At 39.2% G+C, this 23458-nt stretch overlaps 1 protein-coding gene across 2 annotated transcripts in view; it reads right to left on the reverse strand.

Annotated features, from left to right (window-relative positions):
* Nucleotides 1-59: 59 nt before the first annotated feature.
* RASSF3 (Ras association domain family member 3) overlaps nucleotides 60-23458 on the reverse strand; it is a 90443-nt gene continuing 67044 nt past the window's right edge. For both annotated transcript variants that reach the window (XM_053942226.1, XM_053942228.1), the window contains 4 exons: nucleotides 6332-6439; nucleotides 4544-4811; nucleotides 3260-3375; nucleotides 60-2903 (listed from right to left, as the gene is read on the reverse strand). In XM_053942226.1, the coding sequence (XP_053798201.1) occupies nucleotides 2754-2903; nucleotides 3260-3375; nucleotides 4544-4811; nucleotides 6332-6439 (642 nt within the window). In that variant the 3' untranslated portion in view covers nucleotides 60-2753. The remainder of the gene's footprint in view (nucleotides 2904-3259; nucleotides 3376-4543; nucleotides 4812-6331; nucleotides 6440-23458) is intronic.

A 23458-nucleotide genomic window follows, 5' to 3' on the forward strand; every position in this document is an offset into this window, starting at 1 on the left:
GATGGCCTCAAAACCATCACAACACATCGCCAGGTAAAGGAAAAACCAAACACGTCACGTAACCAGGTATTGCCAACTTCAGCTTTAATAATGGAACCATCACTTTTTTTGCCATTTCAGTAATAACTTTAAGGGGAATAAAAACTTCCCTACAAAAATAAAACTAAACTTGTTAAAATTATAAATAGTTTAAATGTTTGTATTTAAAGACATACGTTTTAATGTTTCCCTGCATTCCCCCTCCCTCATCATTTAGTCATTCTGGTACCATCATATAATGACAAGAAAACAGTTTTGCAACAAAAGCTTTGACAGTTCAATTTGATGCTAAAATTAAAAAAAGATAAAACTGACCAGGCATGACCATTTAAATTAAAGCTGCTGTAACTGCCAGTGTGTAGAACAAGAAGGAAGAAAATGAACTCCACACATGACATCTTACAATAATTAACTGTGGACTAAGACAAAATAAAAGTTTATTTTGGTCCCCCACCCCCTTCCCCTTCACCCCAAATCAAGACTCATAGTGCATACAACACTGATTGAGGTTTCTGGCTAAAGTAAATGAAGATGTGCCTACTTAAAAAGACTGATAGTTTAGTTCAAGTAAAACCAAAATTCACATATTTTTATACTCAACTTTAAAACTCAAACAGTGTTTAAATCTGAGCAACAAATGGTTCAATATTGACAGCAATTATGCAATGATTACATAGTTATGGGCAGAAACATAACTTAAGATGTTAACAGAATACCCACCAACAGGCTGCTGCATTCCTAGAAAAACAAATCGTAACAAAACACAAAAGCATTCCCTGAACCATTATAAAGTGTCTCATTTGAGGATAATGTTACTAACTCACACATGCACTACAATGTTACATGTGAAATTAAAAAAACAAACAAGATATGCCTTAGATATATTTTATAGTTAGTCCTACTCTTAATTTCTCTTAACTCTTTAAAACATAATGATTGTCTCATAAGCTTGCAAATTCTTTTTACTTAAAAACCTTGTGAAGAGTTTTAAAAAGAATCTTACTAAGGAAAGGAAACAAAGGCACAATTACATAAAATTAAGGGGAAGAACAGAAGCATCTTGGAGTTTCACACAGTATCCATTAGATGTCACCAAAGTTTTAACAATTCCTTGGGAATTTAAAACGAACACATTAAGAACAGAGGGGCGAAAACCCCACCACAACTTCTGCTGCTCTTCAATCCTTAGCACTTCTCCACTCCCCCACCCTCCAGTACAAAACTCATTTCCTCTCTGGCATGATAATAACTACAGTATCTGCCTCATGCTTCCATGCTTCTATTGCACACCCACTTCTTTGGTTTCTTTTGAACATTTTTTTTTTTTTAGATAAATAACTCTGAAAGAACAACAACTATATTTACACTAAAGTAAAAAGTTTTCTTGCTACATCTTTCCTACTTTTAAATCAAGTAAATCAGCAGTCTGCAGAATTTGGTAATCAGTTTTTCAATTAAGAGTTTAAAAGCCATAAGGAAAAAACCTTTTGAATTATTAAAAGCAAGAGTTACTAAGCTCAGTCACCAAAACAGACAATAAATGTTAATATTCTGCTGGGCTGGAAATCTGAGTAAGAAATTCTACTTTCTTTGCCGGACTGAGCTTTTAACAAAGAAAGAAGCAGAGGAAGCTATTTCTGTCTTTCAGATATCGTAATTCAAGATTATCCAGCCTACAAATGGATCACCGGGCCAGAGGAAAGACCTGACTTAAAATAAAGATCAAATGCATCTGTAGTTGTAGCTTATGTCTGCACCCTCGCTAGACAGGTATTTCTCACAGAGTTATCTGAGACATGGACCACTTTTCAGAATTCAAGTAAGCAGCTTTTTAGATTTGCCACACTTTTCAAACCCTGACTATGCCTTTATGGAATCAGCTTCTCCAAAAGGGATCTGTATGTGCAGCTCCATTTCCATTTTTACTTTTGCTTCTCATTCCTTCCCACTATTTCTATTATCTTTATTTCTTTTCCAGTGTGGATTTACAGTTCAAAACCATAAAACTTATTCACAATATTAAAACATACTAAAACTTTAACCTTGCAGAATTAGTATTTCAACTTTCCTCTATGTAAATACTATTTTCATTTAAAACCTCCTGTCAGCTATTGGAGTTCTTCTCCCCCAACTCTTACCTTCTTTTCAACCTTCTCTTTACTTTCTTCATAAAGACCACTTAAAAGCTTTCCACAATTTCACAGTACAAACCACAGGATCTCATAAGCTTTCCACCTATAACAGTTCTCTCACAAATTATACAGTAACTATTCAAAAACAGAAAGGTAGTGCAAATCAATTTCATCTCTAAGATAGTGCTCTAACTAATTCTCATCCAAATGGCTTTAATAATTTTTTTAACACATCAATTTGCACATCCTTACTTGTAAAGATTAAGCAAAGAAGAAAAAAAAAGGTATTATTTCATAGCATCCTAGGAAATTGCTTACAGTTTCACAGCTTGCACCAAGATAACTTGGGAAACTCTCTAGGCACACAGAGGGTTGCAAACTGATGTACAAACATGCAGAATCCCTTTCTTGTGGGTGCAAGATGCTAAGTGACCTGGCTTATGGAACTAAGTCTACCCTGGCATCACAAAACAGTCTTCTGAATAAAGAAAACTACTCTCTGCTGCTCTTTGTACGTTGGGTTTGGCATGCTCTATTGACATTTGGTAGCGCACATTTTCCTGAGTGTCCTTTGGCCCCTTTTTAACCAGGGTTCAGCACCCCACGAAGGGCTTCTTCAAGTTTGCCCCTGTAAGCTGCATAGCGGTTCTTCAAGATCTGCAGTTGGTCATTTTCCTCTTTGTCCAGTATGCGCAAGAAGTTTTGCAGTTCAGGAATACTAAAAGCTTCCCACTGGAAAGACAAAGAGCAAAGAATGGATGAGAGCAACAGAAAATTCACAAATCTTTTATATATACAGTATTTCCAAACAAAACCTCAGACTCTGTAGACAATTTCCAACTGAAACAGTATCAGCAACCTTCCTTGCAAATCTGAAAATATTTCACTCTTTTAAAAAGCTTTTTTCTTCTGGAAGTAACAACAGGTCAATCTAACCACAAATGAAATGTTTACGAAAGGCACAAAGGAAATTAACAGGGGAAAAATGTCTGCTTCCAAAAAGCGATCTGCCCAGTCAGCACAGTTCAAACAGAAGCCCTCTCATCCACGAAGTTATACCAACACTGACCCAGGAGGGTGTGACATACCATGACTTCTCCAGTTTCATGCTCACGTAGAACAAAACTGAGCATTTCTGTTTTGGGGCCTGCCACCAAGCGCAGGTAGAGGGGATGTTCTCTGTCTGACAGCTTGCAGGTATAAACTGCAGGAGAAGGAAACCACAGTAATTATCATCTTTACCAACAATGTTTCAAACACTTGGAATGACTAATGCTAGCTAATGCTAAAAAAATTTCAGAAAGATGCATGTGCAGCCAAAATTTACACACTGTTTATCTATCAGTCTACATACTGGCTTTGAGCAGTGAGTTTTAGGGAGGAGTTGAGCAGGTGACTGATGGTGACAGTGCAACACTGCATTTGCACAGGAATGAAATGGCCTCCAGTCAACACAGTATGTGCAGGGCAGGGGGGAAAAATAACCCACAAGAAAAAAATACAACACACAGATCTGTTGCTCTATCTAAGCATTTATGACATCAGAGCTGTGTATCACTGTTCTGACACCTTCTCCACTTAAAATTTCACACACAAAGTCTAAAAGACAACTCTACTTGCCTGACAGCCAGAAACATCTGAACTACTGAAACTGCTCTCAATGTCCATGGAAGGAAGGCAGATTTTAAGTGCAAAAACACAACACTGGCAAAATGCACCTTTCCCTAAAAAAAACCTTTTTCCATCTTCTGGCATTTCCACCACAACTTACAACAAACTCCAACAATAGCCAGTGCCCAGGGACAGCCACGTGCACTAACATGTGAGCACAACACATGAGAGCGGTCATCACCTCGAGAGCGGTCTGCCAGTGCCAGTACCTCATGCATCACAGACACCATGGCTTATCTTTTTAAAAACCTGTCCTGTAACTTAATCTCACAACTCTGCAGTGTAGCAGGCCAGCTGAAATTTAGGACCTGATAAGGGCATAAATAAAAAAATTAAAAAAAAAAAAAAAAAAAAAAAAAAAAAAAAAAAAAAAAATAAAATAAAATAAAATAAAATAAAATAAAATAAAATAAAATAAAATAAAATAAAATAAAATAAAATAAAATAAAACAAAATAAACTGCAAAGCACAGGAGATCTATGTAATGTTTTAGCAGGTGACTTTGTCTTGGATGAATTATCCTGAAATACCCTCAGTCTTTTACTGTCTTACCATGCTTCTTTACATATTGGAAAAAAGACAAGGTAGGAAGATTGTCACCCCCACTTATCTGAGTTCTTCCACCTTACTTAAGTGTTACTATAGCACAACTCCCTCCCCCGACCCTTCCACTACCAAAATGCCAAAAGCTCAGCTTATACCTTGATCTTCCTTGTGACAGCGTTTATAAAGTGCAAACTTAGCAGGGTTGTCAGCCACAAAGAACTTCTTGAGCAAGGCCTCGATAACTTCCCGAACAGTGTTGGTGCTGCTGATGTGGAGGGTGTTCACGCAGCCGTCCGGCAAGTAAAAAGCAGTTTCCTGATTGCTGGGAGCATACGTCCCCTGGCTCTGGCAGGACTGCACTGTGATGGGTCTGCATAGTTCCATCTGCACTTTGATGAAGCCAGTGTAAATCCCATTCGCATTCTGCAATGAAGGAAAGGCCTGAACTGTTAAAATCATCAGCAATGACCACCTGTGACACAACAGTGGAGCAGCTGTATGAAAATGCTCACAGTGAACACTATTTAAATACCACTGCAATACATGACATCTCACAGGAAAGGTATTGTTTTGGTAATTCAGACAGTTATTCTTTCTGAAATAGTTTCTGAATATTAATTTTTCTTATTAATAACTACTAAGTATTAGTTTTTTCTTAATAATAGCTGTTGAATTCTAAGTATATTAGGACCTCATCAAGCAAAAGGTACAACATACCAGAGATAAGTTTTCACTTTAGGAGAGAACTGTGAAGTGAAAAAAGATCACTAACACCCATCTTCAGCAATATATTTAATGCAGTAACACAGAAATTATCTCCCACATTTTAGCTGTCTTTGTCAACTTAGTCTGAGGCATTTAGATGGTCAAATCATGGCCAAACCAACCAAAAAAACCAAACAAACAAACCAAAACAAAAAACTCCAAACAAACCAAAAACTCCAAAAAACCAAACACCAAACCAACCAACCAAAAAACCCAAAGAACTCCCGAAAAACAACAAAAAACCAAAACAAAAACCCCCAAAAAAACAGGCAAAACCCCAAAATAAATGCCAATCCAATTAATATCTGATATTCTTTATTTCAGTTGCTTTTGAAAGACAAAATAGCGAAGCAAATCAAACCTTACTGAGCTAGAAAAATTTTGACTATCTGGTTTTAGGCATACTAAGTCCTGATCCACATGCAAACACATAACAAAGATCTTTTTAGTACACAGTCATACTTATATGGTTTAGGATATAATGGAATTTCAAAATTTTCCTATACACCCACAGGAATATGTCATGTATTAGAGAGTCTGGACAGCACAGCAACTAGTAACAGCTTCCTAAGGAGACAGATGTGATTTTGTTAGTATGGTCTTGAGTAGACTGAACTGAATATTAGACCTGATTCACAATCCTTGGAAATGAGAAGTCTTATGTGTTTCAGTTTGTAATTTTTACAGTTTTTGGGAGAAGAAAGTCTCTTCATGCTGAAAATGTGTATGACTACTCTGAAAGTATCCTATAATAAATATTGCATGTTTTAACTTTTATCACTGCTTGAGCATCCTTATCAAAGAAATCTGACAAAAATTTATCTGCAGAAACAAGAAAAATATACCTTCATTTTTTACCATTTGAGCATTTTCAGAATTTGTAAGACAATTCTGATAAACGTACACCTTAGTGTCAGCTTACAGTTTACCTTAAACACATTTCAAATTACATCAGTTTGTTTTTGCAACACTTTGGTTTGATCCATGTAAAAGAGCTACAGGGATAAAAAGCATTTCAGACATGAGATTTAACTTGCCAATCTAAGGAAAGTTCTCTTAGAAAATCATTTAAACAGAGAGAGTTTCATATGTAAGATGCTGAGAATAAAACAAGTCATAATGCACTACAAAGTTACAACTCAACATTAAAAATTACAGGAATTCTATGCAAAACTTACCAAGGTCATCTTTAATTTATCAGTGACAGATGAATTATAGCTTTGTATCTTCTCTTTAACTTCTTCTTTACTGAGATAAACATGAGGTTCTCTCTCCTTCTGAACATCCTTCAAAAACAAGACAGCAGTTTTAAAACACAGAATAAAATAAATTATTTTATGATTCTGGACACAAACATTCTTAGTCCAAATGGTAATTATTCCACAGAGGGTCAACATAATAGTCATTAGCTATGCAACAACAGAAAGGATTAACACATTAAGCAAATCAAACAGAACACTGGGACTGAAGGGAGATGGTTTAATCAATACACCCAAAGACACCTGTGCCCTTTTGTTGGCAAATGTTTTCCTTCAAATATTTTGCAGTAGTATGCAAAACAGCTTAGCTCATTTTATGACTTGATTTCCTTATGTCAGTGCTATGCCATCCTGTTAAGAATACTTAAAAATTTCATTAAATATTACTTGGGACACAAATAGGTATTTCTGAACAAATGAGGAGTACATCTGAAAATAGCAGCACATCCCAACAAGTACCCCAACAATCCCAGCATGTGCCAACAATACGACAGTATCCCTGCATTCCAATGTGACAGACAGGGTGCTACATACAGGGTCACTGCCTACTACATAAACCATCAGAAGTAACTTTCCAGATACATAATGTTACACCAATTGCATTGTTTTTTCCATGGGGAAGGCCCCATTAAGATTTTTCAACAGTTGCTTTTAGAAGGTTGCTATGGATTTCACGTGCAGCAGTAAAGGAAGACCCTGGAATTGGATTTTTTCCAAACAAACATTTGTTCCCAATCTGTATTCCCGCAGCAGCAAACCAGTGTTATAAATACACTCCAGTTTCTACCACTAGCACAAATGCCATATATAGTATGTAAGAATTTCAGCTCTCAGCTTTGATGATTTAAGGCTTCAATTAGAAAAGGGAGAAGCTCTGAAGAACCTCAATGCTTTCAGAGAACACCTGAGCACACTCACCCTACAGACAAACCAAGACACCGTTCCATCTGTCCTCACAAACACAGTGTAATGTATCCTAAGAAAGGGCTTCCCTGACTTCAGTGGCCTGCTCTGTATCCCACTCTATTGGACACCACTCAGCACAACTCAGCACACATCTTTGCAGGCACTTCAGTTTGTGAGACACTACCCCAGAGATGAGCACATCTGCTGTGGCACTGTAAGGTTCCACTTGCCAGAAAGAATCTGCTGAACTTTTTCTGTCTCCTAATTTAAAAATCAAATATTTTTAGCTCTTTTAGGCTTAGTTTTGCCTTCCTATATGGCATTTCACTAAATGACATGCTGGAGACAGACTTTTTCCCATAGCTATAAAAAGAAAGGTGTGGTCTGAATGGAGAACTTGAAGCCAGAAACCCTGAATTCTGATCTGGGCTCAGATACTGATTTCCTGCATAACATTGAGAACATACCTTTATTTCAAGATCAGGAAACTGAGGCAAAAAAGGAACACCAGTGAAAGGCCACTCTGCCATTAGTTCCTTAAGCACAATTCTAAGATTGTGTAGCATTTTGCACAGTTGCCAGACCCCACCTAGTATATTACAAATACCAAATTACTGAATGTTTTTTAATTTCAAGTCCCTATTCTCCCTAGAGAAATGAAGCCTTCTTGCCCTTCTGTTTTTCATCTTCCCTCTGCGCCAAACTGCCCCAAATAACAAAGAAAGACAGCTTAATTTAAACTGCCCACTTCATCTCCCCAAAGGCTCTTTCAGCTTTATAATGTTCAATCTGGGGGCAAACAAAACAGGCACAAAGGAAAAAAGTGGATACTAAAGGGACATGAAACAGACTGTGGGCCTCTATCTGATAGCTATAGGACACATTTCAAGAACCCAAGCTTTAACTTGCAATGCTCCCTGTCAGTATAAGCGCAGACAAACTCCTTCACATGGATACCAGCCAAGACTCACCTCAGAGACAACAAGCACATTGTGGAATTCATACCTCTCCAATCTACTAACAATATTGATACTGAAATTCCAATACTGGACACTTCAGCTTTAATGCTTATTATTAATTCATTTCTGATTGTTCAAGCAGGTACCTACCCTGTTGGAACTGTCACCATGATTACTGAAGTCACCCACAACATCTGCTATTATTAAGCAAAAACACTAACTAGGAAAGAGGAAAAAAACCTCACCTTTCTTATGTTGAAGCATCAACCTTTGTTTAAGAAAAAAAACAATAAACAATCAAACAACCACTCCACATTAACTTCTGTGCACCTCAAGGTTTAAATCCACAAAAATGACTTCTAATAACTGTAGATGACAAAAAGAACCTATTGCCTTTAATGGCAATGGCACAGGGCAAAATTCACAAGGCTTAAATCTTGGTGAACTGGTAGGTATGAATAGACAGCAAGAAACTTTCTCCTATTTTCACGTAGGAGAGTTTTCATACTGTTCTCTCAATATGACAGAAATTTGATCTGGTTAGCAAAGACATCACCCCATAAGATCACTCTAATCCTAGGGATTGCCATGGAAGCAGGCATGACAAGCAAAATCCAAGTACAGCATCGAAGCCCAGCACTCAAACCAGCTGATTTCCCACAGACTAGCCCTGGTGATGCTCATGATGCTCTTGTAGTCAGCCTTCCCAGGTGCAGCTCCACTACAGAACTGTGGGGCACAAGGCATCACTGGGGCAGCTGTCATTACCTCAAATGAGTGAGACATGATTCCATACTTGAACATGCCACAGGAATTTCTACCTTCTTGCACTAGAGGCCAGACAAGTTTGGCAAAGCTTAATGAAGCCCACAAGAAACACATCTGTGTGTTCATACAAAAGCGAGGATTGCCTCCTTTTGTAGTGAGCGTTCTGCCAACAAATGTACCTCTAACTCATTTTCTAAACAACCAAAGCCTGTGCCTTAATTAATTTCAACAGCATGCAGTTCATAGCAAATCTCTGAACTGAATACAAAGGACTACTGGGATTAAATTAAACAAATGGACCCAAAATCATTCAATAAAAATACAATACATAATAGGCAGAAATGCTGTTTACTTCAGTCATCATTATCACCCTACTCCTCCATCTTTCACTATCAAGACCACAGGCAGTGAAAAGTGAAGTGTGTCCAAGGAGAGGAAGTAACTCGATGCCACTGGAAACCTAAGACCAGGATCTTCATGAATTAATCTGGTGATACCATCCTGCAACCAAAGAAAAAGCTCAGAACACTCCAACTAATTCATCAGGGTACAACTTCAACCAAGCAAACAAAACCTCCTCACTAGCTACACACCAGGACTTACAAAAAATCACACTGCTGTCACACAAACTGCAGAGACAGTAAATCCCACGTGACTGCTGCCAACAGAAAGACAACAAAGGAACAACTCACTGGGTTTATAATGAACAAGAAAACCTCAGCCCACCATGATTCACTGGGTCAGCTGCTCCCACTAAATGTCATTAAGCAGAATACATGGATTTGAGGCACCTGTGTCTTTTAATTTTCCTAATTATACTTAGCCAACATGCAAAGAGAAGCTAACAAGATATTATAGAGGGATTTTTTTTCCTGACTCTTCCCCCCAACTTTGTTGGGGCTGAATTGCTCTCAGTATACACTGGCACCTATATTTTGCCATGCAGCTTTGCTAGCTATGTTAGAAGTTAAAATATTTAAGTCTTCTTTGACCAGCATACTTAGGTGGGTTGAGGAAGACTTGACAAACTCATTTCCCACAGGAAATAGTAGGTCCTTCATAACTGGACCCACTAAAAGCAAAGCTGTCCCCTGCTAACTCTGCTTCTGTCTACTAGATCAAACTCCACCTGGTTATCTCAGCAGGTAAATTTATTACTGTGAAGACCTTGAGTCATCCAATACAACAGCAGTACTTCATTCATCTCTACTATGGTTTACAATGTGCTTCTGACATCTTGCTCTTGAAATGGCCACCAAGTGGTTGAAGCCACACCTGCCCAGGGAAAGCACTTGCTCCAAAGGCAGCTGTTTTAAACAAAGTAGCAAGAGCATTTTGGAGGTGAAATTTGGCACAGGTTCTCAAAGCCAGTGCACTGCTTAGGCACAAGGGGAGCATGATTCTTCTCCGGGCTGGTTCAGATGTAGCTGATTCATTTCTGACTCCCTACAAGATGCCCAGCACACACCTCATAACAGTGCAGGGAATTGGGAAACTGCCTTTCTTCAAAAGTCAGGCCTGGTGATGAGTTTCCTAACCACAGATCCTTGTATATGTCACAGCAGCAGAGTGAAGTATGAGCACAACCAGCAGAACAGTTCACACTGTGTCCTCTTCCATCAGCCAAGACCTAGATGTTGCCAGGCTTAACAATTATCACTTCTGGGTGCTAATGCTCAAAAAATGAACTTTCTCTATAAAACAATGCACAAACATTTCCATACTATTTTTTGTAAAAATTAAATAAAATACATAGAATAGAATCTGAGCTAGGTTCTCTTCCATCACTTAACCAAATTATATTCTCAGTAATGTCTGCCACATCAACACCCCTTTCCCCTCCCAGCCCAATTAAATGTTTTCCTCATCAGAGCTCCTGGTCTCCTTCCACTCTCTGATGTTAATGTGTTCTTACCTTTTCCTCAGACCAGCACAGATGGGAAAGTCTCAAGGACACAGGTGAATACACCAGAAGTCATGCAGATGATATATTTGGGTCTAAATCACTAATTTTCTAGTCTGAGCTATTAATTTTTTAAAAATCGTTCTGTCCTTCACAACACCTACAGTGCACACCCCACTGGCAGCCATTTGTATTAAAGGCATTTCTCAGGCCAACCAAAGCAGCATTTCATTCTCAAACAAAATTCCTAAGCAACAGCTGCCAGTAAGAGGGAAATGAGGCGAGTGCTTTCATTTTCCCAAGGGGAATAGCTGGTCTTTCATTAGAGCTCATGATGCAATGCCTCTTCACAGTTGAGCTTCCTCACAATAAAAAGAGCAGAAAATGTTTTTTTCTTTATCGCCTGCACCCCCCATGCTCATCTCATTTATTGTAGCACAGATGTTCAGAGAAGCAGCACTCTCTTTGTAACATTTATGCTGAGTGCAAAGCCCTAGATGAGACTAGCTCAGCATGAATCCTCAAGAAACACAACTAAAACTGCACAAATTACAATTAAAGTGAACTGTAAATCAACTTGTGGTCCCAAAAAAGAGGAATCACATCACATCAGGAGCTTTATGGAAGTCTAAGTCTCACGGTTGCTGCCAACCCTAGTCCTGAATGCAGTAATAAAGCACTAATAAACTCAACAGCTACAGGCTGCTATGGGATGAGGCTGAGAAAAAGTTTCACAAAGAAAGAAAAATCCAAAACCATGAAGCCTGCATCCTCAGGATCCTTGCCTTGAGTCAAATGCCTGGCTTCCCCAAACTGCTACTGCAGCCTTCTATATATGGAGAGATACAAGAAGGTCTCTCTCTTCCATCCAACATGCTATTTTCACAAAACTTCAAGAAATTAGCATCTCTTCAGGAATGAGGAACCAAGCTCCTCTTCGTATTTCAGCTTGAAAGACAGAGGAAAATATAATGGACAAAAGGTTGTTTAACCTTTCCTGGTCCTATCCCAGGAACACACATAAAGCATTTTTATGAGAAATCTGAAGAACCAAAGACCTGTGGGAACTCAAGCAACCTACTAAGACACTATCTCAGCTCTCATGTTTCACATTAATCCCTCACATACTGTGACCATGATTCAGTCAGATGAATGAAGATGTCATGATCTTGCTGTAAACTGTGGCCAGAAATATTTTTTGAAATAAAACACTGAAGGTTTGAAAATGAGAAATTCAGCCTAATCTATGTTTAAAAAAAAAAAAAAGTTCTTGTTTAGTCATAAAAATTACAGCTATTGCAATCCTACTTATATCACATTTGCATTAAAGAAAGGATTTAAGTAACAGTGCTATTCTACAACAAAAAAAGCAAAACAGAGCATACAGGAAACAAAGTAAATGGAATTCTGATCTCAGTTGTTACTCCTACAAGCAAGAACACTCCTTCCTACAGCCGGCCAGCACTCTTACAGGAAAGAAAGAAACTGAAACCTTGCAATTAAACTATTTTGAAACAAGCATCTTACTTCTCCCTCATCCTAGCTCTCCTGAGAGCACAGCAGCTTTCCCAGTGACAGTAATTTCTCCTTCTATCCTGGGGCAAGCCTGAACTCCAGATACGTGCTCTTCCGTCATCTGAAAACCTGAGACTCACCAAGCAGAGACGCTGGTCACAGCCAGTCAGAGACACCAGTAGGCAAAAAAAGGTATGAAGAAGACCAACTGGGGGCGGGTGGCCAAGAAGAAACATTCACATCCAAGTATCTGCAAGTACTGACCTTATCACATAGCTGAATCTTGAAATGTTTGCAGCCTCCTGAACAAGATGAGGTTGCTCTCTGGGTCAGGGAAAGAGGAATTTTTCTGACAGGATGGATATGGGCAGAATAATCTCTGTATCTCCCTATAATGCCTTTTGCTTTCTGCAGCCAGGGAGACCCAATTCTCACAGTGGCAACCAGGGCAAAGAAGCAGTTTCTTTTTTAGGAAAAGATTTTGTTTTTCTAAGCACATTTGGCCGACTTGAGTTTGAACAATTATCCTGACAGCCAGAGAGAGTTCAAGAACAGCCCACAACATGTCCTCCTGACAAGAGCAAGAGAAGTGGCACCCTCCCAGGTCAGGTGTACAGGGCATCCAGGCTGATATTCTGTCTTCAACAGCAGCAAAAACAAAGGCTATTTCAAGCAAGCACGTGAGCCTTTTCTGCAGCCTCTCTGCTAGCATCCACAAGTGTGGAAGCAGGAATTCAGAGGCCACCTCCCTTCCGAGTCTGTTCGGCATCCATTTATGGGCCTGGTGCCTATGCACGCACATAAGCCCTTTCTGAACCTGCCACCACTGCCAGTCTCTACACCTCCTGTGGCAGCAAGCTCCACAAATTCATCACTGCAGTGTGAAGAGGTACTGCCATCTGCTTTAAGCTGATCTTCTATTAAGATAGATGACAACTTCTGTTAAAAACATTGAATACTCTTTAATCCTAATATGGCAAGACCTGGTAAATCCAAGTTTCACCTTCAGCTTTTCTATCACCTTTTTAATTTTGTAAACCACGATCACACACACCCTTTTTCTCCTCTCCAAAGTAAGGAGCCTTGAACTCCTTAGTCTTCTGTAAGGTAGTTGCTCCATCCTCTCAATCATTTTACAGCAGGGTGACTAACCACAAAAATGGGATGTGGGGACCAGACCCATATCAGAACTTGCGACATAGGTGCACCAAAGCTTAGATGCTGTTTGTTTATAAATCTGTATGCTACAGGTCTACAACAAATCTTTACTTTTATCCATGATGCTATGTGATCTCCCTTCCATAGTGGTTACAGAAATCCCCATGCAACACCACAGTTATAATTTTATCGTAATTTTACAAGGCACAGGCATTACAGTTAATAAATACTTGTTACTTTCTGACTATTTTCAGTTTTTACCAAGTATCGCCATGTGGTTTGGCACGCTAATGAAAGCAATGAATGACAAAGTAAAACATTATGGCTCCATCTGCCCCCTCTGATGTAAACACTCAAATGTTTATATGGTGAATATTTTTAAGTAGCAGAGAAACAAAACAAAAGTTGTAACTTCCCTTTATTCCTTTCAATAAATTATTTTCCTTCCAACAGAAGTAATATAAACAAAGTTCATATTCAGGCATTGTGAAAGGAAGGCTAGAAAACTGAATATATTTGTTGGTAACATTAACATTGTTGCTACAGTTTCATTTAAGTTCATCGTGACATCACCTCTGAAAACCCCTAGTTACAAACCCTGTCGTACCCTACATGGTTGTACTTTAACTACTGGCATGCAACCCAGTTTCAAAAAGCAGTCATCTGTTTAAAGGGAAAACCAACCGTACAAATAATAGCAACTCAGGCTTAGCATTAGATTTTGTCCCTAAAGACACAACAGACTTTACACAGATTTGTACATTTTTCCCTCTCCATACTATGTCATGTTTTTAAAAAAATATATTATATGATTTAAACAACATTTAACAGCTGTTTCAGTTTTGCAAATTTCACTATAACTAGATGTAAGAAATATCACAGACAGCAAATCATTTCCTTCAGGTCTCCTCTTCAGAAAGTGTGAGTTTTAACTGCTGGCTATTTAAACACATAAGGTGTTTAATGAACTAAAATGGATTACCAGCCTCTGTGACCTGTACAACAAAATCAAGTTTTTAAAAGATCATTAGGAAACAAGCTTATACAGGATATTGCATTGAAAACTACTCAGTGTGTCTTGAAAGTTAAGTATGGTCTGAAGCCCAGGGTACTGATACAAGTAGAGACCAAACAACTATGTAACATTAGGGCTCTGGGTTATTACACCACAGAATTTGCATACGACCCTACAATGCAAGAATCCAACAGGCTCCATCCAACAGAAGCCAGGAAGAGGTTGCTTACAATGACAACCTCTCAGGTCTTCAAATGCAACTATCTACAGTTTACTTTAAAGCTGACATTGGAACCAGCCATTCCTGGGGAACCGAGCCCCATGCCAGGCCAAGGCATAGCTTTCTCCCTATGCTTACTGCCAGCACTTCACAGTCTGAAGCAAGCTCAGTTGTGGGCCTCGTATCAGCAGAAGCTGGGTGATGTGCCAGCTTTTGTGAAGTGTGTCAAACACCATTTCATCTTTAGAGCAACATTCCCTTCCTGGGTTTGGTAGGGTAGTTCTAAGATTGTGTCACTAAATTACTTTTAAAACCAGCCTGCGCTGAGAGAAAACAAGGACTTCATAACCGGGCCAAGCCTTAGGGCTGGTGTTAAGACAGAAATGGTGAGCCTGTACATGATCACAACAGTCCCACCAACCAAGTAATTTTAGTTTGGATTTGTTCTACTTAAAAGAAAAAACCACAAACCTCAAAAATGCACACTAACAATTCTCACCTAGGAAATATCACATATTGGCTCTTTGGATATAGAACAACCCTGACAGTTTTCCCTTATCATAGACACTACAGTGAAAAAATGTTCAGAAAGATGAATGGTCTTCTCAAAGAAATGCCAGGGTTTTGGGGAGGATGTAGTACTTTGAAGAACATACAGTTCTTCAAATTCAAAAAGTTACTGTTATTGTCTTTATCATCCTGGTGCTGATCTCACATTTGAAACTTTTCTGAAGGGAAAAGTTTCTACCACACACTCATCTCAAACCCCCACAAAATTGAGGAAGTAGAACTATCTTTTTCAAATGAAGTCTGCTTTTTAAAGGCCTCAAAAGCTTGTAACAATAACCTTGGCAGACTGGGAGAATGCTCAAACTTGTAAGCAATCACTGGTATCTTCAGTAATATACACAACCTCTAAGCCAAAGTAGCAGAAGTATCTTCTTAGTATGTTAAATATGATCACAATAAAACCATACCATGCATTTACAGTCAAGTTATGTAACTGCTGCTTTATATATACACAAAACAAACAGAGCTAAAAACTAACTCCATCCAAAATCTCATAGTCTACACTGACTGGCTCTAGTTTAAAACAAGTTAGGTTTTCATGAAATCAGTACATAGGAAATATTTTTACACCAACAGCCTCTCTCGCTGCAATTTGTGCAATTAAGTCTCTACACAGCTCCCACAGAACTATTAAAAACCAGTCTCTTCAAAGAGACATCCAAATTAGGTATTTCACAGTGCAGACAAAAGGACGCACCCCTGTAGCCTAGCCTGCACGAAAAACTTCCTCCTTCTTTCACGCTCCAGAAAATTTGTATCACCTGGCACATTCCATTAACAATTAAAACTGTAATGACTATACTCTTTGCTACAGCCTTTTAATTACCACATTTTATTTAAAATCAGATGGTATCCAAAAGACATTTTTAAACCAGCATACTATAATCATTAGCTTTACCTACTACTGCTTTAACTGATCTGGCAAAAATTCAAGAGAGAAAAATGGATGGGGGCAAACTAGGTGACCATGTACTACTGTAGTGTAAACTTACATTGACCTTAATGATAGGATTTTACCTCTATTTTGTATTTTCAGCCTTAAGAAGTCAAATGTTGAAAAAAAAAAAAAATCTGAACCCCCCCTTAGGCAATTATCTGAAGGCTGCAGCAAACAGGAAATTTTCAGTTCTTTCTCCACCTTCATTCAATTTGACTGGAATTCCAGTTTGAACTTACCAAGCCTTCAGAGCTCAGATTTGATTGCTGTTCCAGGAAGAAAGAAAATAAAAGGCTTGGACTACTCTTGGACTCTTTGCTGCACCTCCCCATTTTAAGTTATCCCTCTCATCTTGTGGATGAGAGATGCAGTAGAGCATTCATGGCCCAGCTGAGAACAAACTGGTAAAAGGCAGTTGGCTGCTGGACCTCAGCCATCCAGCCCCATGTCACCAAAGCTCATGTCCTAGTGACCTCAAGATCACACTGGTAAGATGGCACTCAATCCTCAGATCTCTGCATGGTGAGGAAACCAACCAACAGTCAGGAAGATTATGCCTTGAATAAACTCATCAGCGTGGTAATGATAACCTGCTTCTCAGGGGTTTCAATCTCTTGTTTTTCTACCACCTGGATTTTATCTATCACACACACATTTAAGGCTACCAAGCAATTCAGCTGCAAGGAGAGTGAGACTGACAAAAGTACAAGTTTTTTCAAAACACCTACATTTTCTAAGAAGAAAGACAAACCATACTACTACCATTGCAAAAACTGAAAACTGCCACTAACTTGTGTTTCAACCCTTTTTGCAAAAATACACTTGTTGCCCAGTTTCAGTATGAATTTGTTTTCCAGAATACACACACACAACACATTCATTTCTTACAAACGAATTCAAGTGCCTCCAATGCTGAGACAATTTAAGCCATATGCCTCCTTCTCTGCTAGATGCTACCACTGTCTGAGAAACCAGTGTCAGCTGTCACAGTCCTCATCCAGTATCAGAATCACTACCAGCCAGCAGATTACTTCCACAAATCCAGGAGGCTCCTTTCTTAAATAGGATGAATAAGGTATTTTTTTTTCTTTTTACAGGTGAAAAAAGAAATAAACAAGAGAAAAAAGAATAAACTAACTGAAAACAGAAGAACTGGCAAGGGAAAGACAGGGTTTTGTTTTTGCACAGTTTAAAAAAAGCCCACAGATAACATAAGCATTAACCAAGTCTGCAGCATGAGAGAACTACAGTGCAATAAACACCTCATGGCACAAGTCCCAACTTACCCAAACACCGTGCTAGGCTGGTGCCATGTCTCAGTGGACAGTTTACACCACTAACATCTGCAGTGCTCATGTGAGCATGCTGCTCCCTTCTCATCAACCCACAGCTTCTGTATCTGGGCAGACCATTCTGTAGTAGTGAACCAGTTTAGAATTACAGGACAGTTGTTACACTCAGACATTTATTTTTTTAAAAAACATCAACAAAAGAGTGGAATGATAGCAGTTCTATTTAGATCAATACTGGCAGGACACAGTGGAGAGAGAACAGAGTAGGAAGCCACAACTGATAGGTGTTCAAGGGAGGTGTGAACAGAAGACTTCAAAACATGGTTAATGAATATCCCACAGGAAAGGGTGGATAAACAAACTCTCCATCTGAGGAAAGGTCAGGAGAACAACAATTAGGCTGCACTGGAGAACAGGGCTTGCTTGCTTACAACCTGATGCTATGGCCCAACTCCAAACACAAGTTATTTGGCCATGCTGGAGAATGGCCACCAGGAAACCAGAGAAGGGGGAAAATGATTACATGCTTTGTTCTTAAGAAGCAAATAGGAGAATGTGTTGACTTTACAACAGAAAGTTCAAAAAGTTGTTCCTTTTTCCTTTCCAAACAGCTATTTCCCTGCTTTTATGGGCAGGATGTTACAGGCACAAGGAAGCGCTGCTGCTACTCCACCTTTCCTTAAGCCTGACTTCTGCTTCAGGAAATGTAATTACGAAGCATGTGAAGGTATGAGATCTGCTAGAGCTGATAGGCATTTCAGGTGGAAGCAAAAAAGTCTAGTAGAATTTTTCATTAAAAAAAATTCTTGTTAGAGGTAATAAGGATAATCAGTACCACCACACCCTCTGAGAAAACACTCAGAAGACAGAACACATTGAAAAGGATGGGCCACCATATGGGCAAGCATCAGATAAGCTGAAACCAGTACAATCAAAATTTCCTCAAATAAACAACAAATTCTGCAAAGCAAAATCACAACTGCCTTTTAATAAAAGTACTGGAAATGTTTTGTTAACATTTCCTGTACTTTAACAGAAAACACGGAGAACTCATGGTTTTAGCCAATAAAATGAAGCATGCAACCAGGTATCAACACCATTTTAAAAGGAGATAAAAATAAAAGTTAAAAAAAACCAAAACAAAAAACAAACCATCACCCAACTGGGAACACAGCATTTGCCCAGGTCTTTAAACTTACAGTTGTTAAACTACTAAGTTATACCTCTATCTTATCTTATTAGAAGTTTATAGATCACTGGAGCCATTCTTAGCTTACAAATATACACATGCACACTTAAAACTGTAAAGTAAAGGGGAGTCTTTTTGAGAGCTGGAAAAATTAACAATATATCTGGAACTTTTGACACAGACAAAAGCATTAACCTGTAATCAGACCAGTCAGTTCATATCCACTCAGTTCATTCCACTGAGCATATATAATACAGGTCCTCTAACAAGACCTCTCTAATTGCCACATGTGAAGGGCCTCAGCTTTTACCTCAAGCAAACCATGTAATTAACTGAAGTATTGGTATTTCTTCTGTTCCAAACCTGTAAAAGCAATTTTGCCAGAACACTGAAATTCAGCCAAATTTCTACCACTATGTCCTTTGCATAATGTGATAGCAAAAACTTTTCAAATCGACAAACATTGTGGGTTCACATAAAAAGTTACTCTGTAATGCCTGGCTGCAAGGGGTAGGGAATGGGCAGAGGAACACATAGGTGTTTCCCCTATGCAGCACCCTAGCAAGCACTACCGTATTATAACACGAGGAGCAGAACTGGAAACTACAGACAACAGAACAATGCAGAGGGTGTTCAGGAGGCATTAATTTAGCATCCAATCACTTCTGTCCCACATTAGGAATGTTGGAAGTTACGGTAGCATAATAGTAAGCCTCACTTTTACACAAAAACTACATGGCACCCCAAGTATAAGAAAGTTCTCTCAAAACAGCAGAGCATTGTCCATGAATGGTCCTATTAAGACCATTCATGAGAAAATCCTAATGAAATCAGCAGGATTCTTCATTTATTAATTAGTAAAAATTAACAAAAATCAAAGTAGTTACTTACATAGGCTGACTAAGGTGATACACAATGATGCCGACATATGCATATATGCAGGAATGGCAACTTTTCAGAAAAAATGGCATGGCAACATCAAAGTATAGAAACATAAGGAACGAAGGGAGCTTACTACATGCTTTCAACCAAATAGTTTTTATGATGCAAAGTGGGAAGAAGCTAGCTACAGCTTTTCAGCATTTCAGAAAAAGAGCACAGACAATCTAAACAAGCAAACTACAAAGGGGGTATGTGATCCTAAGAAAAGATAAAGCTGTGGGGTATACAACTTGAGGTGCCACCATACCTTCCAGTTTTGCTTCAGTAAAGGTGTATTTTGTTTGCAATTTCTCAATCTCGTACATCTAACTAATTTACATTATTGAAAAATTAACAAGACTCTCAAACATCTTATAAGTTTAACTAGACTAGGAAATACCACATTTCTAGTGAATCAGATGTCATCTAGTTGTACCCTGAGGAAAGAGTGATCAAAACCAGCAACATCTTGATGTTACTGGTAACATAAGGAGAAAATGCTCTCCTTTTTTTGTACTCCTAAGCAGTTTTATATGGTCACATAATTATGTTAGAAATGAAGCACACCTGCTTCCAGCCACCCTCCCACACATATACATGGCACTAACCCAGCCCATACACAGGCTAGCCAAAAAGCCTGCTCTGGGATGAGGCTTTCCAAAGCACCCTCTATATCTGACAGGAGGGCAGACACTGTGCAGACTCTGCACTGTGTTCTCCTGCCACCAGAGTCCCAACTCCATGCTCCAAGACATAAAGGATTAAGTTGGGCATGGGAATGCCAGCCCTTTGCAGTGACTTGCCCATTAACTGGGAGCATCAAACACACTCCTGTGTATTAGGACTGGTCATAACTACTCTCCTACTCCCTCTGGGATCTCTTTGCAAATTACTACTGGTTAAGATAATAATTTGCCAGCACAACTGTACATTCCTGGGAATATTTTGCAAATCAGTTGTAAACAGTAGGCTTAGCAAACCTCTTCTAAACATTACACAGAACAAGCAAACATTATCCCTACACCCATAACCTCAGCACTCTTGTGTTCCAGTTTACGCAGAGTCCCATACATCTATTTAATGGGATGTTTTGAAATACCAAGTTATCAGGAATGCTGGCACTAGAATATTGATTCTCACATTAACTTTTCTAACATTACAAGGTCTTCCAGATCTGACTGCTCCAGTTCACAGAGTACTCCCACTGAAAGAGCTACCACCACCCTCCACCACAACAGCTGTTTGCAGAATGTGGTCTTAGTTTCTGTCCAAGCTCTCGCTGGTATCTGCTGTCTTGACTCAAGCTGTTTAAGTGACTGCATAGTTTTGAAGTAAAAAAGCACTGAACAAATCCAGTTGAACAAGATTAAAAATTAAGGATTAACAGAAGAAAGAGCAGGCAAAGGAGCACAGCAATACTTATTTAGATTTATAAATAATAGAACGCAACACTCCCCATACCCAGACTGACTTAGAAACTCCCAATATCCAGCTTGTTTATTAGAAACTAGAGACATCAAAATGCTGCCAAGGGACACCTGGCCCCTTCAGAGGCCTCTAATTTACTGTCTCTGCAGCTGGATAATGGGGAAAGTCTGTATTTTTCACTCCAGCACACATACCAGGAATGAAGAGCCAGTTCTGATTTTGCCATGAATACACATGCAGTTTTAAGATGAAGTTTAATCTGTGAGTTTTTAATTGTGAGCCCTTTGGAAGTGAAGTACTGAGCAAGTGTAGGCTATATGTTTTACTATGAACTTGAACAGAACCACTAAGTAATGGGTTTAAATATATTTCACTGAAAATAAAGCTAGGGAAAGGGACTAAACATGCTTTCAGAAGGTAAAAGCAAACACCCAAGTGTCAAATTTGCAACAATAATTTGCAACCAGATCATTTTAAAAGAACATAAACCATTACCATTACCTTGTGGTAAAACACAAGCATGTATTGTCTGAAATTGCACAGATGGCAACAGCCATTTTTTAGTTGATCACAACTGCAACTAATGTTAAAAATCTTGAGCCAAGGTTCACAACATTATGTATCAAGACATTTTTCCCCTCTCTCAAAACTCCAGACAAACAGCTCCATTGGAGCAGAGGGAGAAGGTGCAGGGAAATGGGTTTGTCCATGATAGAAATTCCTCTGAGTGTCCCTGGAGCAGCTGCAACTGCAAAGGGAAAGCTGTGGCGTCCATGAGGATGACAGGGAACCAATGGGGAAAGCTAGCACTTGCACAGTAGGTCAGGACCATGTGCTGAAAGAGATGCATTTAGCACTGTTTCAGAATTGTTGCTCAATTCAAGGTTCACCTACTCTTTTAAATAAATGCATGCATCTTCTTGAGCAGCATTGTTAGACTTATTCTCATCAACAACTCAACAGAACAAGCTAATTAATTTATGGATTACCATCAGTGTATTATTCTCCACACTACACGTAGCATTATTTTCCTCATACACTTGCGAACACAAACTTTTTTAGGTGTTCTGTGGTGATACTTTCATCAAGCAGCTGTAACTGCGAGGCTGAGTCTGTAAGATCCCTTGCTGCAGAAACTGGAAGAAGCCCAGCAAAGAAGGAAGGAACAATGAGAGGAACCTCTCAAGTGAATTTGGCTTGGCAGGAACAAGTTCTGCCCCTGCCCTGAAAAGGAGTTTAAAGCACAAAAATATCCACAGATGATTGCTAATGGCAGGTTCTCTCCTTTTAGGGGAGCTGACTTGAGACCCGAGAATTATTAGGATTTGCTGAGTCATGAACGTTCACATCTGCAAGCAAAGCAAGCACAAGCCACACAAGTTCTCTGCAATGTGAGATACAAGCAGAAGTCTGTCACAGCTGTAGATCTAACCAGATCAGAAGCAGAGGATAATTCTTACGACACAGAGGAGGGAGCAAAGTGGGGGACAGGACAGGACACAAGACACTGATCAAATCTGATCTGATCAAAGCACATGAACAGTTTAATTCCCATGCCAGGTGATGCAATAACACAGAGGAGCCAATTCCACCAGACAAAACACAAGTGCCATACATGAGAAATCCTAGCATATCCGAGATGCCTGCACAGGGCAGGCAGATATGTCAGAGGTTTAGCTGGATGCCTGCAACCTATCAAGTGGCAACAGAAGATTGGGCAGCATACACATCCAGCAGTACCCAAGACAACATTAGATACCTCTGGTTTAAGTTCTGAGTCCCAACCCACAGGTTGACCTGATGGTGAGCTGAATGGCTCTTAGCTGCATTGCCAACATCATCAGCAAGACACCTGCATTCTCACACCTGCATATGAGCATTCAGTCAACAGCTGAATCCTACTCCAGTCACATCCACAGGAGGCAGACTTCAAAAATATAGAAAGACAGAATGGTTTTTGCAAGTGGATCTGTGGAACTCCATGTCACAGCACTCTGGGGATGCTAAAGTCTACATGGTGCAAAAGCAACCAGATAACTCCCAGGAAAAAGCATCCCAGCCTGAAAATCAAAGAGGCTGGAAGAGTGTTCTGGCAGGATATCATTGTATAATTGCCCTGTTTCTCTTGCTCTTCCCCAGCATGTACCATTAGTAATTGCCAGACACTGCTCTAAGACAGATCTGGCTTTTGACTTCATATGGGTATCCACACGTTTCTTGTGTTTCAGCTTCCACATTAAATGGGAATATCACCAGCAATGTGCA

Source organism: Vidua chalybeata, chromosome 5 (genome assembly GCF_026979565.1).
Source record: "Vidua chalybeata isolate OUT-0048 chromosome 5, bVidCha1 merged haplotype, whole genome shotgun sequence".
Classification (NCBI taxonomy): domain Eukaryota; kingdom Metazoa; phylum Chordata; class Aves; order Passeriformes; family Viduidae; genus Vidua; species Vidua chalybeata.